The 12,414-nt window shown below is 36.6% G+C and overlaps 2 protein-coding genes and 1 long non-coding RNA gene across 4 annotated transcripts in view; 2 read left to right on the top strand and 1 right to left on the bottom strand.

The window, feature by feature from the left end:
* Positions 1–3,295: 3,295 nt before the first annotated feature.
* Positions 3,296–6,033, top strand: LOC137953802 (myb family transcription factor EFM-like). 2 transcript variants are annotated; one of them, XM_068801317.1, is made up of 5 exons: positions 3,296–3,619; positions 3,782–4,020; positions 4,173–4,542; positions 5,242–5,315; positions 5,452–6,033. In XM_068801317.1, the coding sequence occupies exons 1-5, from the start codon at positions 3,409–3,411 to the stop codon at positions 5,731–5,733; spliced, it is 1,176 nt and encodes a 391-aa protein (XP_068657418.1). In that variant the 5' UTR covers positions 3,296–3,408; the 3' UTR covers positions 5,734–6,033. The 2 variants fall into 2 exon arrangements, with proteins under 2 accessions (XP_068657418.1, XP_068657417.1); XM_068801316.1 differs by having other exon boundaries at positions 3,297–3,619; positions 5,239–5,315.
* Positions 6,034–6,871: 838 nt separating this feature from the next.
* Positions 6,872–8,351, top strand: LOC137953981 (uncharacterized). Its single transcript, XR_011112461.1, has 3 exons — positions 6,872–7,003; positions 7,788–7,840; positions 7,951–8,351. It is a non-coding gene; the product is annotated as an uncharacterized lncRNA (long non-coding RNA).
* Positions 8,352–10,365: 2,014 nt separating this feature from the next.
* Positions 10,366–12,414, bottom strand: part of LOC137953939 (protein OSB1, mitochondrial-like) — a 6,556-nt gene continuing 4,507 nt past the window's right edge. Inside the window, exon 5 of the transcript XR_011112450.1 lies at positions 10,366–10,426. The gene's annotated coding sequence lies outside the window, so the exon portion shown is untranslated. The remainder of the gene's footprint in view (positions 10,427–12,414) is intronic.

The raw sequence follows: 12,414 nt of genomic DNA, 5'->3' as shown, positions 1-12,414 counted from the left end.
CATGAACGCGGGGATTCAATAATTCTAATCTGTAATCACCTGGTTTCATTAGTGGAAACTGTCCAAACGAAGAGCAACTTTCATATTTAATTTTACACCTACCCTGTCATACATTCTCTACGCTCTTCCACAATAAAGAATCTCTGAACAGAATTGAAATACCAAGATCAAAATCTCTAAATTTCTCTAATTCCTTCTTCTTCGTTATCGTTACCCCATCAAGGAGAATCAATTTTCTTGACAGTTACTTGCTGATAGAACTTCATGGCTTCTGTTCTGCCAGTGAAGTTGTCTCTTATCCGGAGTAGCAGAAAGGAATATGAAAAAAAAAATAAAAAAAAAATTGATTGATGGAGCACAACAGGTGAAAAGAAGGGGAGGTACTTCGAGGGTTTCGGACTACCTCAGCCGTTGAATAAGAACAAGTGAAAGATGGAATGAGATTGCGACAGAGACCAAGCAAAAGCCAGCAGTTGGAAGAGAATATTTTTCTTTTGAAGCTTCGAGCATTCCTGTCAACTGTAATCAGCTTCTCTCTTTGAAGACGCCTCAAATCTTTTCAGGGATTTGAAGTATGAACCGAGGCAGTAAAGCGGAAATCACCATAAATTTTCCTCACAAATCGCATCAAGACCCTTCAAATTGGTGAAAGGCAACATCATCAACGATCATATTTTAAGAATTATTCTTTTACCTGTGGATAAGAAGCAACTGCCCTCTAACATTATCCTCTGTTAAGGGTGTAGGGTTTAAGGGATTTCCTTTAACTTTGAACGAGATCCAATTAATGTCATCAGTGCCTACGTGCAAGGGACCACCCTACAATTTATGAAAAGTAGTCAACTAGAAGGGCGGAAATGATAGTGATGCACTTTATGAGACATGGAAGCATGCTGGCTACTATTCATCCAATGGTGGATCACATCATTCAAAACAAAGTTTGTCACATCTGTCACATGTATTTTATCTATGGGAAAATATGCATCGGATTTTGTGGGGTTAATATGATAAGTATCAAATTTTTGGTACTTGGTACAATATTCCACATCAATTATGGATAACAACAAATCATGTCATGGATGAATGCCCATAGAGCACATGTTTGGTGACTCCTTTTTATAGGGCATAGACAGGGATAGATCCCTTTGCAACTTGGATGGTTGCAATTATAACGTGAAACTATTTGATTAGATCATTAGATTCCCCTTTCACGCATTTTCTTGGATCCAGATAGCTTGATTGGATTCCTCCCCCTCGATTTTCTCCCAATTTACGAATCGCCCCTCTAAAAAGTCACCTTATTCGATGTTCAAATCACTATTATGGCCTGCATAATGATGCACAAGGGCCCACTCTTCTCGTGACCGTTTTATCCGAAATCATTTTTATTAATTACAAAACAGATATTATCCATCTAAGATAAGTGCTTTTGGACTTATTAATGCTCTAATCAAAGTTGGGACATAAAATAATTGTTTTGGTTAAGATATAATTAGTCAGATGATTATCATTTAATAATTTCAAGAGAAGGGTCATTTTTGGAAATTCGTACGAGAAACCCGTAGCGGTTCATGCGTCGAAAGCGAGAGGACTGGGCCCATCGATATGGAGAACACGTCAGCAGTTGTACTCGTACGCGGCGAAACGCGTGAAAGTGGCCACGTGGACGGTCAGAAATAGCGGGAAGTTGGGAGGAATCTTGCACTTCTCATCCTTTTTTAACTCTTTTTTCCTTTGTTTGGACGGCAGAGGTAAAAAACCGGCAAATAAAATATAAGAAAAGATTTTGTGGCTTTTTCCGTCAACGGAAAAAATGGAAAAAAAAGAATCTAGGGTTTCCCTTCGCCACATCTTCAACCCCTCTTCTGTCCATCAAAAGTTGATTCCCTTTTCATGATGCCTATCCCCATTAGTGCAACCCCTATTTTAATAAATTATCAACTCAATAATTGATTAATTTATATTAATTTAATCAAACAACTAAGCAATAAATTTGATACTAAAACATGTATAATTCTAATTATAAAATAAAAAAATAAAAAAAATGTGACAATAAAAGAAGGGAATCCAATGGGGAATATTGAAAAGAAGGGAATCCAAAGGGGGAGGGAGGTAATTTATAATCAGAAAGCGTTAAGGCATAAGGAATCCAAGGATGTGGATTAGAGTTAGTAGTAAGAGAGAAACAAAAGTGTCATTAAGAGAGAGGGAATCTCGGGGATGAGGAGGACACGTGAAGAAGGGTATAAATAGGCAAGAAGACAAGGTTTAAGATAAGTGTGGGGAAGAAGAGAAGAGATTCTTTGCAAGTGGGCTACGGTCGATTCTTTGATACAACTTATACGTATCGGATTTCGGAGTTTATATCGTAACGGTATTAAACTCACGTATTAATGAAACAAATTAATTGTGCTACTCAATTATTGAAATAGAGAGCTAATAGAGCCAAGAATCCAATTAAAAAAATAAAAAACTGCGCCGAATATATTTCCTTTGGACTGCGAAACCGAGGCATCTCGAACTGGGCGAAGAAGGGAATCTTCTCGCCGGTAGTCATGGGGATTCTGTCCACGAGTCGGCGCGTGACGGGGCGAAGGGGACCACCGTACGCGCCGGACATTCTCTGCGTCTCCTCGGCCTTTTTCCCTACTACCATCCGAAGGATCGATGGAGGCACCGAACGGGTCCGTGTCCGGTGTCGGGTCGGGGACTGCTTTTGGTTTTTTTCTTTTAAAATACCTAAATAACCCCTGAACCGAAATGTAAAGTTTTTTAAAATACCTAAATTACCCCTGGACCGAAATGTTTGCACTTTGGATAAAGTATTATTATTATCTGAGATCTAAATAATTTAGAAGGTAATTGTAGAAAAGAAATATGGGCATTTATGTAAACTCATCCATCTCTTTTGTTAGGTTCCAGATGCGTAAAAGTGAAACCGAAAGTGGGATTTACGGAATCGTGCAACAATTTCAAAAGTGGATTTTTCTAGTTATTTTTTTAATTATTATTAATAGCTTCACTCTACCTACTCCAAGCAAAAGAATCTTGAAAAGCAGAAACCCCCAAAAATAAAAAAATAAAAAGAAAAAAAGGAGGACAGGACACGTATTAAAGATTCCGACTTGCACCCTCTTTCCGCGTGTCGCCCGATTAGTCCGTTTTTCTTTTTCTTCCGAATATCGCGAGATACGCGACGACGCGACGATGGGATATGTACTGTCGAAACCGGCGTTTTTCCTCGCTTCTCCCCCGACCGAATCTTCGTATTTTAATGCCCATTTTCTGTTTTCGAAAACAGCTTTTTGGATCTCCGATTCCCGGTTTTTCCTCTATAAAACCCCTGTCCCGTCTCGCATTCCTGCCTTTTGAAGAGGATTTGGGAAGCAGGGATCCTGTGGCTTAGTAATGGGGTCTTCATCTGAACTCAGCTTGGATTTCAAGTCGTCCTTCACTCCCAAAACGATCGCTGGCCTCCTCCAGGAAGTTTCCGGGATCGGAGACCGGTGTGAGAGATCGTCCAAGTTGGAGGATTATGTTAAGTGTCTGGAGGAGGAGAGGAGGAAGATCGATGCGTTTAAGCGGGAGCTTCCGCTTTGCATGTTCCTCTTGAGCGACGGTGCGGTTCGAAGCTTTTGGAATTTTAATTCTCTCGTCGCGGAGTGGATTTTTTTTTCTTTTCTTTTCTTTTTCTTTCTAGTTGTGTGCTTTCTGGGGTGTTGAATTTGGGTTTTGGGGATTTAGGGGGATGGTTTTCTTATGTTTTTGAGTGGTGTTGCAGCTATCGAAGCTCTGAAGATGGAGGCAAAGCAATGCAGGTCGGCAAACGCTCGGCCAGTGTTGGAGGAATTCATGCCGATTAGAAGCAAATTCGAGGAGGACGGAGGGGTAAAAACGGAAAAGGACTCCAGAGATAAGATGAACTGGATGAGCTCCGCTCAGCTCTGGAGCGATAATTATAACGAGATCGGCAATAACAACAACGGTGTGAACAATTATAAGAAAAACAAAATAGCAGAGGTGAATGAAAGACAGAAAATCACAATTTAATTTTTTTTTTTTTTTAAATATTTTTGCAGTATTCTGAACTTTATGTCTCTATTTTCTTTGTTAATTATTTTTTCGTGATTGCTTTCTCTGGTTTCCTCATATGGTTATTCTGTTAATTATAGAAAACGGAGGAATCCAATCGATCCGTTATCGGGAACCCTTTCTCGGAAAGTAAATACAAGAGCAGTGGAGGAGCATTTATGCCATTCAAGGAATTCTCTGGTTTTCCAGCGAGACCGAGGAAGGAAGAGAGGGATGTTTCTGCAGTACCAGACCTTTCTCTTTTGTCTCCAGGTGTTAAGAGTGTAAGCACGGAATCTGGTGGGAGTGGTGCGAGCTCAAAGAGCGGTAACAAAGCTAATCCATCGGTCTCATCGAACTTTCAATCTAATATACAGCCACTGCAACAACCGAGGAAGGCAAGGAGGTGTTGGTCACCAGAATTGCATCGTCGGTTCGTTAATTCTCTGCAACAACTTGGCGGTGCCCAAGGTGAGCTAAAGCTCTTTATAAAACCCGAAGATTTTTCTCGTTTTTCTCCCCAAAAAGATAATTGTGTTAGATTTTTTTAGGTGTTTTCGATCATCTTGGTCTCTTTCACCCTATTTAAAGATTGTGAGAAAATGATCGGCTTGTGTACATGATAGATAACACTTGTCTCAATAACGATGGGGATTTTGTTCTATCTTTCTGAAAGGTCTCGTGAATCTTTGGATCTTTGAATTTGGCTTAGAGGTCGAATTCAAGTAAAGTTAGCAGATGGTTTTCCTTGCTTCTGCCTTTGATGGCGAATCTTTTTTGATCTTTAGAAATGTACAAACAAAAGGAGTACATTCTGCGTTCTAAAGTGTGCCAGAAGCAGTAAATTCGCAAATGAAGAAAAAGAAGTCTTAAGGAATAATTGACATAAATATGTAAAAACAGGAATTTATTTCCTGGTAAAGTTCTAGCAAACTTTAATGTATTTGGTCACATTCTTGCAATGGTTGTTGGAATCTCTGGTTGGAAATTAATCAGAAAGCTCAATGAGTGGATAGGTTTCTTTTGTCTTTTTAGGTTGGGTTAAAAAAGTGAAAGTCATTTACTGCTGTGTTGCACACATTGAGTAGAAACTAATGGTAGGCAACAGTGCGTAATGTTCTTCCCATTTAACTGATTCAGTTTTCTTTTTCGGAATCTTTCTCACAGTAGCTACTCCGAAGCAAATTAGAGAACTTATGAAGGTCGAGGGACTTACAAATGACGAAGTGAAAAGTCATTTGCAGGTTAGTTTTCTCCCTATTACTAAAAGCCATATTTCTTCTGTTCATTCACTGTTTTGGGACCCATTGGTCTGCTGGGTTTTGTTACTTTTTAGTATATGATTTCTTTTATTGAAGGCTATCTTTTTTCTCATCACAGAAGTACCGGTTACACACCAGAAGGGTTCCTACATCTGCATCTAACTCATCTAATCAATCCGTTGTCTTATTGGGAGGCATATGGGTCCCGCCTGACCATTATCAATCCTCAAAGCCAAGCACATCTCAATCAGGCTCTCCGCAAGGTCCACTTCAGTTGGCTGGGAACAGTAGGGGAATCTCAAATACTGGTGGTGATAGCTGTGAAGATGAAGAAGAGAAATCAGAGAGCTATAGTTGGAAAGGTCACCTTACAAGATCGGGTGAAGATGAGACTGTATAAAATGGTAATTCATAGAGGAGGGAAAAAAGCCTTAATTTTGCAGATATACTAGTATATTATATACTAAACTGTCATGAGAAGGACTTGTGATGAAGAGAAAAGAAGAGAGTAATGGGGAGGTACCCCATGAAATTTTGTAAGTTTTTAATTTTCATAGAAAGGCTCCTTTTTTTGGTTTTGAGCAGGAAAGAGAGGGTTCCTCATATGAGGATGTCCTGTAATGTTCACTAGAGTAGGCCCTATGTTTCACTAAACGAAAAATTAGCCAGTTTTAAATATATGGCCTTCTTTTTTCTTTTCTTTTTTTTTTTTTCAATTTTGAGTTAATTGCTGGGAGTCTTTCTTCTGTTTGCTAGGCTTCAAAAATAGGTTTAAGCTTGACTTTGTTACTTGAAATTTGATTACCATCCTTTTCCATTTGCTCCTCAAAATAAAACAAGCCTTTCTTGCTATTATCACTGGTCAGATTTTTCCAACAAAGATGAGCTCACTGAACTTCTAGCTCTGTTTCTATTCCTTCTGTGCAACTTTTATTGTTCAACAATTTTGAAAGAACCCAGAAATTGCCAATTTGCTGTCATGTATCTTCTTAGTAAGGTCTTTGTAGTTTTGACTCTCTGAGGCATAATAGTTGACAAGCCCTGTTTTTTTTTTTTTTTTTTTTTTTTTCTGGCAAATCAAATTCAAATGCGTTTTGGTAATTTCAAAACCCAGATGAAACTTATTAAACGAGCTATATCCTTGCCCATTCTTTCTTCTGTAACTTTCTTGACTGAAACTTTGTCATGTTTTCATACAAAACAGATGGCAGAGGAATGCTTTCACTTGGCCTTTTATTGTGCAGATATCAAGTTAACCTACAAATGAACTATTCTTGAACATCTCCACGCAGTAATTTCTACAGAAGAAACTAAAATGACCCATCTGAGAGGTCTTTCTTTAGGACAAAAAGAGTGTTTGATACACAACTAGGCTGCTTCTTTAAAAGATTCAGTAATTTAAATTTTTACAGGCATATTGCTTCATGCAGGATCAATAATCTCAAATATTGACAATACCCTTAACAGTCAGTTTGATGTTTGCCATGTCTGAGCAGTACTGACCTAGATGGTGCCTTTTTAATTCCCTTGCAGACAAATCTCTCACAGTGTTTTGCAATACTGGAACTTGTTTAATCACTTCCAGCCACAAAAAGGGTAATCAAAACTGGGAAGGATGAGCATCTTAATTACACCCACTTTGAAAGAAAATGACTTACAGCTACTCCTGGGTAAATGATACACTTTCTTCTCATTTGATCAGCTGAAGTAAGCCTATTTTGTTTCTGCATTATCTTAGGAGCTATTAGGTGCTTCCTCTTCATGTCCACCATTGAAAATGAAAGCAAAGCTGTTTCAAAAACTGTGGTGATCCACTGTTCACTCTCCCTTCCATTATGCCAACTTGAGATCCTGTTTAACAGCTCCAAATAGTAATCTTTTCCATTTTTACTACAGAATTTGATCTCTAAAAATCACCTCATGTAGCTTTTGTCCACACCTTATCCTAAAATTCTTTCGCCATGTGTTCTGCATCTGATTGGAGAATCCTCAACAGCTCGACAAAAGAGTCCCTCTCATGGAAAGGGAATAAAAGCTTGGATCTCTTGTGCTGGATACTGAGAGTCCACATGAAGAGATGCTGCTGATCGCAAACTGTAGTTGTGAAAACTTGAAGGAAAACGATGGGGGTGGCATTACTTTTTCTTGGCTGTCCGATGCTTTCTGAATGTTTCTTACAGCCTCATATTGGTCTCAATCACGTGGGCTCGATGAGAAGTGTGCCCCGTTGCCCTGCTCCATTCGTCAAACAGCACGAAGGGAAAACCTTGGGAGATTCTTTCATGGCCGATGTTGAATATAATAATATCTTTTGTGTCTTTGCTACGAAGAATAATTCCGTGTAGATAAGATATGAGATTTTGTCAATCTAATCTGGCTTTAAACTAATGGATCTACGACAATTATATAATGTGCATCATTGAATTATTTATTTATTTTTTCTTTTTAATGCAGTCAAGTCTCTTATCTCCATCAATGAGACAACTTTCTGGGTTCCTGTGGACAAGGTCAAGCATCTCCTTGGGTGGAATAACAAATTTTTACTTTTAAATTTCTGACTGCTATCATTCTCCTGTATCAGTTTATACCCAGATTTTCTCTTCTTCTCCTGTATCAGTAGTGTTCCGTCCCTTCCAGAAATTCGAGAGGCAGAGCGTGAAATCTAAACTGCGGTCAGCCAACCGGAAGGAGAAGACAGACGTTGAGCACCGCCTTCTCTGTACATTTATTCTCTAAAAAGCGTACTGTAAATTCATGTAAGCATTCCTTTCGCATCGATGGAGCTCATCTTCCCTTGACGAGGATCCGTCGGCGGTGTGTTCTCTCTCCAGGCCATCTGTTTGCTCCAATTCTTGCACTGTCCGTTTGGGTGCTTTCTAGACACGTGCTATTCTTTTGCACGAACGAGAAAGCCTAATTTATTGATCTTTTAACTCAATTTTGTCTGTCGTGAAAACATTTTCGTTGGTTTTTATTACAAACACGTGGTTGCTTTCCATTTTCGGGAATTGAATGAAATTTGAGAGAGTGACAGAGTGTTGTCCAAAGTTTAGCCCAGAAGGTATCTGTTGAAATGTCGCTTTGAATTGCTGCATAAAATTTGTAGCCGTTGGTTGTTAACTCAAACGCCTGTTTGTTTGTCGTGACAGAAATAATTGTTGTTCAGTATTTCCTTTGATTTGACAAATGAAGGAAATTGTGACAAGCCAACTGGGTGATTTTTCAAACTACATTGAGTCCCATTTTTCGACCTTGGTACTTTTCTAGAGCTAAAACTCTCTTTTGAAATCCAGAATTGAAGCAAGACGGTTGTCGGTAACAAAGTCGAAAGCTTCCTCTACAGTATTGGTAGTCTAGATTTCAGCATCAACTTAAGAAAACTGCCTTCTAAATTCAAGTTGAATGGGTGGAACTAGAAGAACAGAAAGTCAGGTATCTGCCTATTAGGAAAAATAGAGAAAAAAACTCAAAAAGAAAAAGTTTATCCAAAAGATCTTTGTATAGGGGGCACAAGATGCAAACTTAAAATTGCATTTATACTGTTGAAATTCAATTAGCTATTCAAATTTCAATCTTCAATTAGTTTTTGGTTGATTACATCCTATAACTTCTTTAAGCTTGTTGAGAGTATGCGTGCTTTTACACCTCATTTGAGATATCAATTGGTTTTCAAGGTTATTATTGCTTGTCCTTGATGTTTGTGTGGATTAGTTCCTTCTTACTTTATCATAAGTACTACAAATGTTTGTTGCTCCCTCAATTGCCTGATATACAAAATTGCTGCACTCATCTTGTCGAGTCTGCTCTTGTGTAGGTTTAGATTGCATGCATTTATGGCATTTGGCATTAACTTGATCTTGTCTTTCTTATATTTTGTCTGAGGTAGGGGAAAAGGGACAATCAATTTATGCCAGTATATATATCTGTTGATACCCTAGTGAGTCATGACAAATAATGAAAGTTTATAGAAGATTTCTTAGATCTGATTTGGAACTTTGGATTGTAAATGTTTCAGGTGTTCTCACTCCTTTTGTTTTTATTTTTATTTTTGGTTGATTGAAGAGGTATCTAATTCCCTCTGGGGTTAGTCCACCGTGAACTTGAATTGAAGTGAAAAATTAAATTTATTCATCTTCAACTCATATTTGGGTGTTAGTGTAGACGTGGCTGGAAAACAAATTCCAGTGTTAGTACCCCAAATGAAAAGTATGATATAAAGAAGAGAATGAGTAACCTTTTATAATATACTCAATAGAACATATAGCTAAACATATAACTAACCAAAATAAACGTGGTTACTACACTTATAAATGATTTAACAATATATTAATATCCTAATTAATGAAAAATTATATTATATTACTTAATGATTATAGTTTATTATAAATTAAAACAATAATTACGTGTGAACTAGAATAAATTATAAAAAATTAATTAAAAAATTAAAAAATAACATAAGAGAATATAATAAATAAACCTAATGGTTTAATTAATTATAGAAATTGGATAATTTAACAAATTAATGATTACAGTTTATTATAAATTAATATATTAATTATGTGTGACTAGAAAAAATTATTTAAAATAAATAAAAAATTTAAAAATAACATAAATGAATATAATAAAAAATAAATTATTTTTTAATAATATAAGATATAGTTTAAAATTAAAACTCACTATTTTAATAAAAAATAAAAATACATAATAAATAAATAAATAAATATATTAATTTATCAATAACATAATATATATTTTAAATATTATTAATTACTAATATATTCACACAAAATGAAAAACTAATGGTTAAATTATATGGATAATTAAACCAATTAATTATTACAGTTTATTATAAATTAATATACTAATTACATGTGACTAGAATAAATTGTAAACACGTGAAAAAAAGTATAAAATAACAAAAACGAATATACTTAACGTAAATTATTTTTAACAACAAGTTCATGCATTTAACATCATCAACTTTCAAATGCAATAAAATACAACCACTAATAATCACTCCACATTCTAGTTTCATCCAAATTTTCACCTGCTAATCGGACCTCATCATTCCTATTTTTGTCTTCCATGGAAACCTGCAAATACAATCATCACAACCACAATGACGACTACAACAATAATTCACATTTCTTCCTAAATGTCATAAACACAAAAACACACCTTCATCTTCAATCATAACATATTTTCAATCACACCTATATAAAACCATCTCCAATCACACACCCACAATATCATCCACACAATAAGAACACAACAATCATGAAAACCCAAATCTTAACTATAATAACATTTATAATCTATCAATGATGTGTCTTATAAAGTCATAATTAAAAAAACATAATTAAACTTCAAAACAATCGTCCCAAAATACATAGTATACTTAAAATTATTGACTACATTTTACCAGTACAGTATTTAAGCCAATTAAGTCGCTCACCAAAATCTCCTCACCACGTGGCAAAAACATTCCATAACACTTCAAATATATTCAACAACATTTCAAAATTAATCGAACTAATTTCATTGTAGATTACTAGAACAATGCAAAAACTAACTCATCAAGTCCAAATTCACTGAACACCCCTGGTAGAGCCCCATATGACTTCGCAGTCACTACGAACCGTACATCATCATTGATGGGGGTCGGGTTTCGTAGGCTAATGGACGCCCGTGTAGGCGACTCAGCCTTGTTTGAATTGGACCATGTGGTGGATATTTATAACTCCAAAATCTCCTCACCACATGGCAAAAATATTCCATAACACTTCAAACATATTCAACAACATTCTAAAATATTTCAAAATTAATAGAACTAATTTCATTGTAGATTACTAGAACAATGCAAAAACTAACTCATCAAGTCCAAATTCATTGAACACCCCTGGTAGAGCCCCATATGACTTCGCAGTCACTATGAACTGTATAACGTCATTGATGGGAGTCAGGTTTCGTTGGCTAATGAACGCCCGTGTAGGCGACTCAACCTTGTTTGAATTGGACCATGTGGTGGATATTTATAACTCCAAAATCTCCTCACCACATGACAAAAATATTCCATAACACTTCAAACATATTCAACAACATTCTAAAACATTTCAAAATTAATAGAATTAATTTCATTGTAGATTACTAGAACAATGCAAAAACTAACTCATCAAGTCCAAACTCACCAAACACCTTGGTAGAGCCCCCCATATGACTTCGCAGGCACTACGAACCGTACATCATCAGCCTTATTTGAACTGGACTAAACCCCCTAAATCCTATACCCTAACTTAGAATCCTGACAAATTAAAATAATCCCCAAACCCTAAACCCTAAATCTAAACCCTAAACCTTAACAAATTAAAATAAACCCTAAACTCTAGTCCTTATAACCCTTAGCCCCAAACCCTAAACGCTAGTCCTTAAAACCCCTAAAAGTCCCAAACCCTAGACCTTAAAACCCTTAAAAGACCCAAACCATAAACCCTATACCTTAAAACCCCTTAAAAGCCCCAAACACTAAACCCTAAGCACTTAAAACACTATCACCCCAAAAACCGAGAACCTTATTTAAAAAAAAATATAAACCCTAATTCCAGATCTAAAGACTAAACCCTAGACCTTAAAACCCTAAAAGTCCCAAACCCCAACTCTAATACCGAAATTAAACCCTATCAAGACGAAATTGAACCCCCTAAATCCCATAAACCCTAACCCTAAATCCCACAATTAGGCCACAATCAAGATAAATTACGCACAGAAATTAAAATTAAATCAAATACAACTCTAAATTAGTTGGAAAAAAAATTAGGGTTTCAACTTACCTTCTGAAATTTGGAGAAAACCACCACCGAATGGGGAAATCTAAGCCCAATCGAAGAAATCGACGCCTAACTCTCGAAAATCGAAAAAGATCGGAGGATATCGAAACCGGAATAGGTTAAATTGAAGGAAATCAGGGGAGGAAGAAAGAGAAGAGCGAGAACGAGAAGGGAGAGGGAGGCCGAGAATGAGAAGAGAGGGAAGCCGAGAGGGAGACGAAAGAGGGAGAAGGAAGAGTGAGGCCGAAAGAGAAACA

The sequence above is a fragment of the Aristolochia californica genome, unplaced genomic scaffold, assembly GCF_029961685.1.
Source record: "Aristolochia californica isolate CCGP_79_NKW_82.1479 unplaced genomic scaffold, dmAriCali1.0.hap1 SCAF_16, whole genome shotgun sequence".
NCBI lineage: Eukaryota > Viridiplantae > Streptophyta > Magnoliopsida > Piperales > Aristolochiaceae > Aristolochia > Aristolochia californica.
This window is presented reverse-complemented; position numbering and strand designations above follow the sequence as displayed.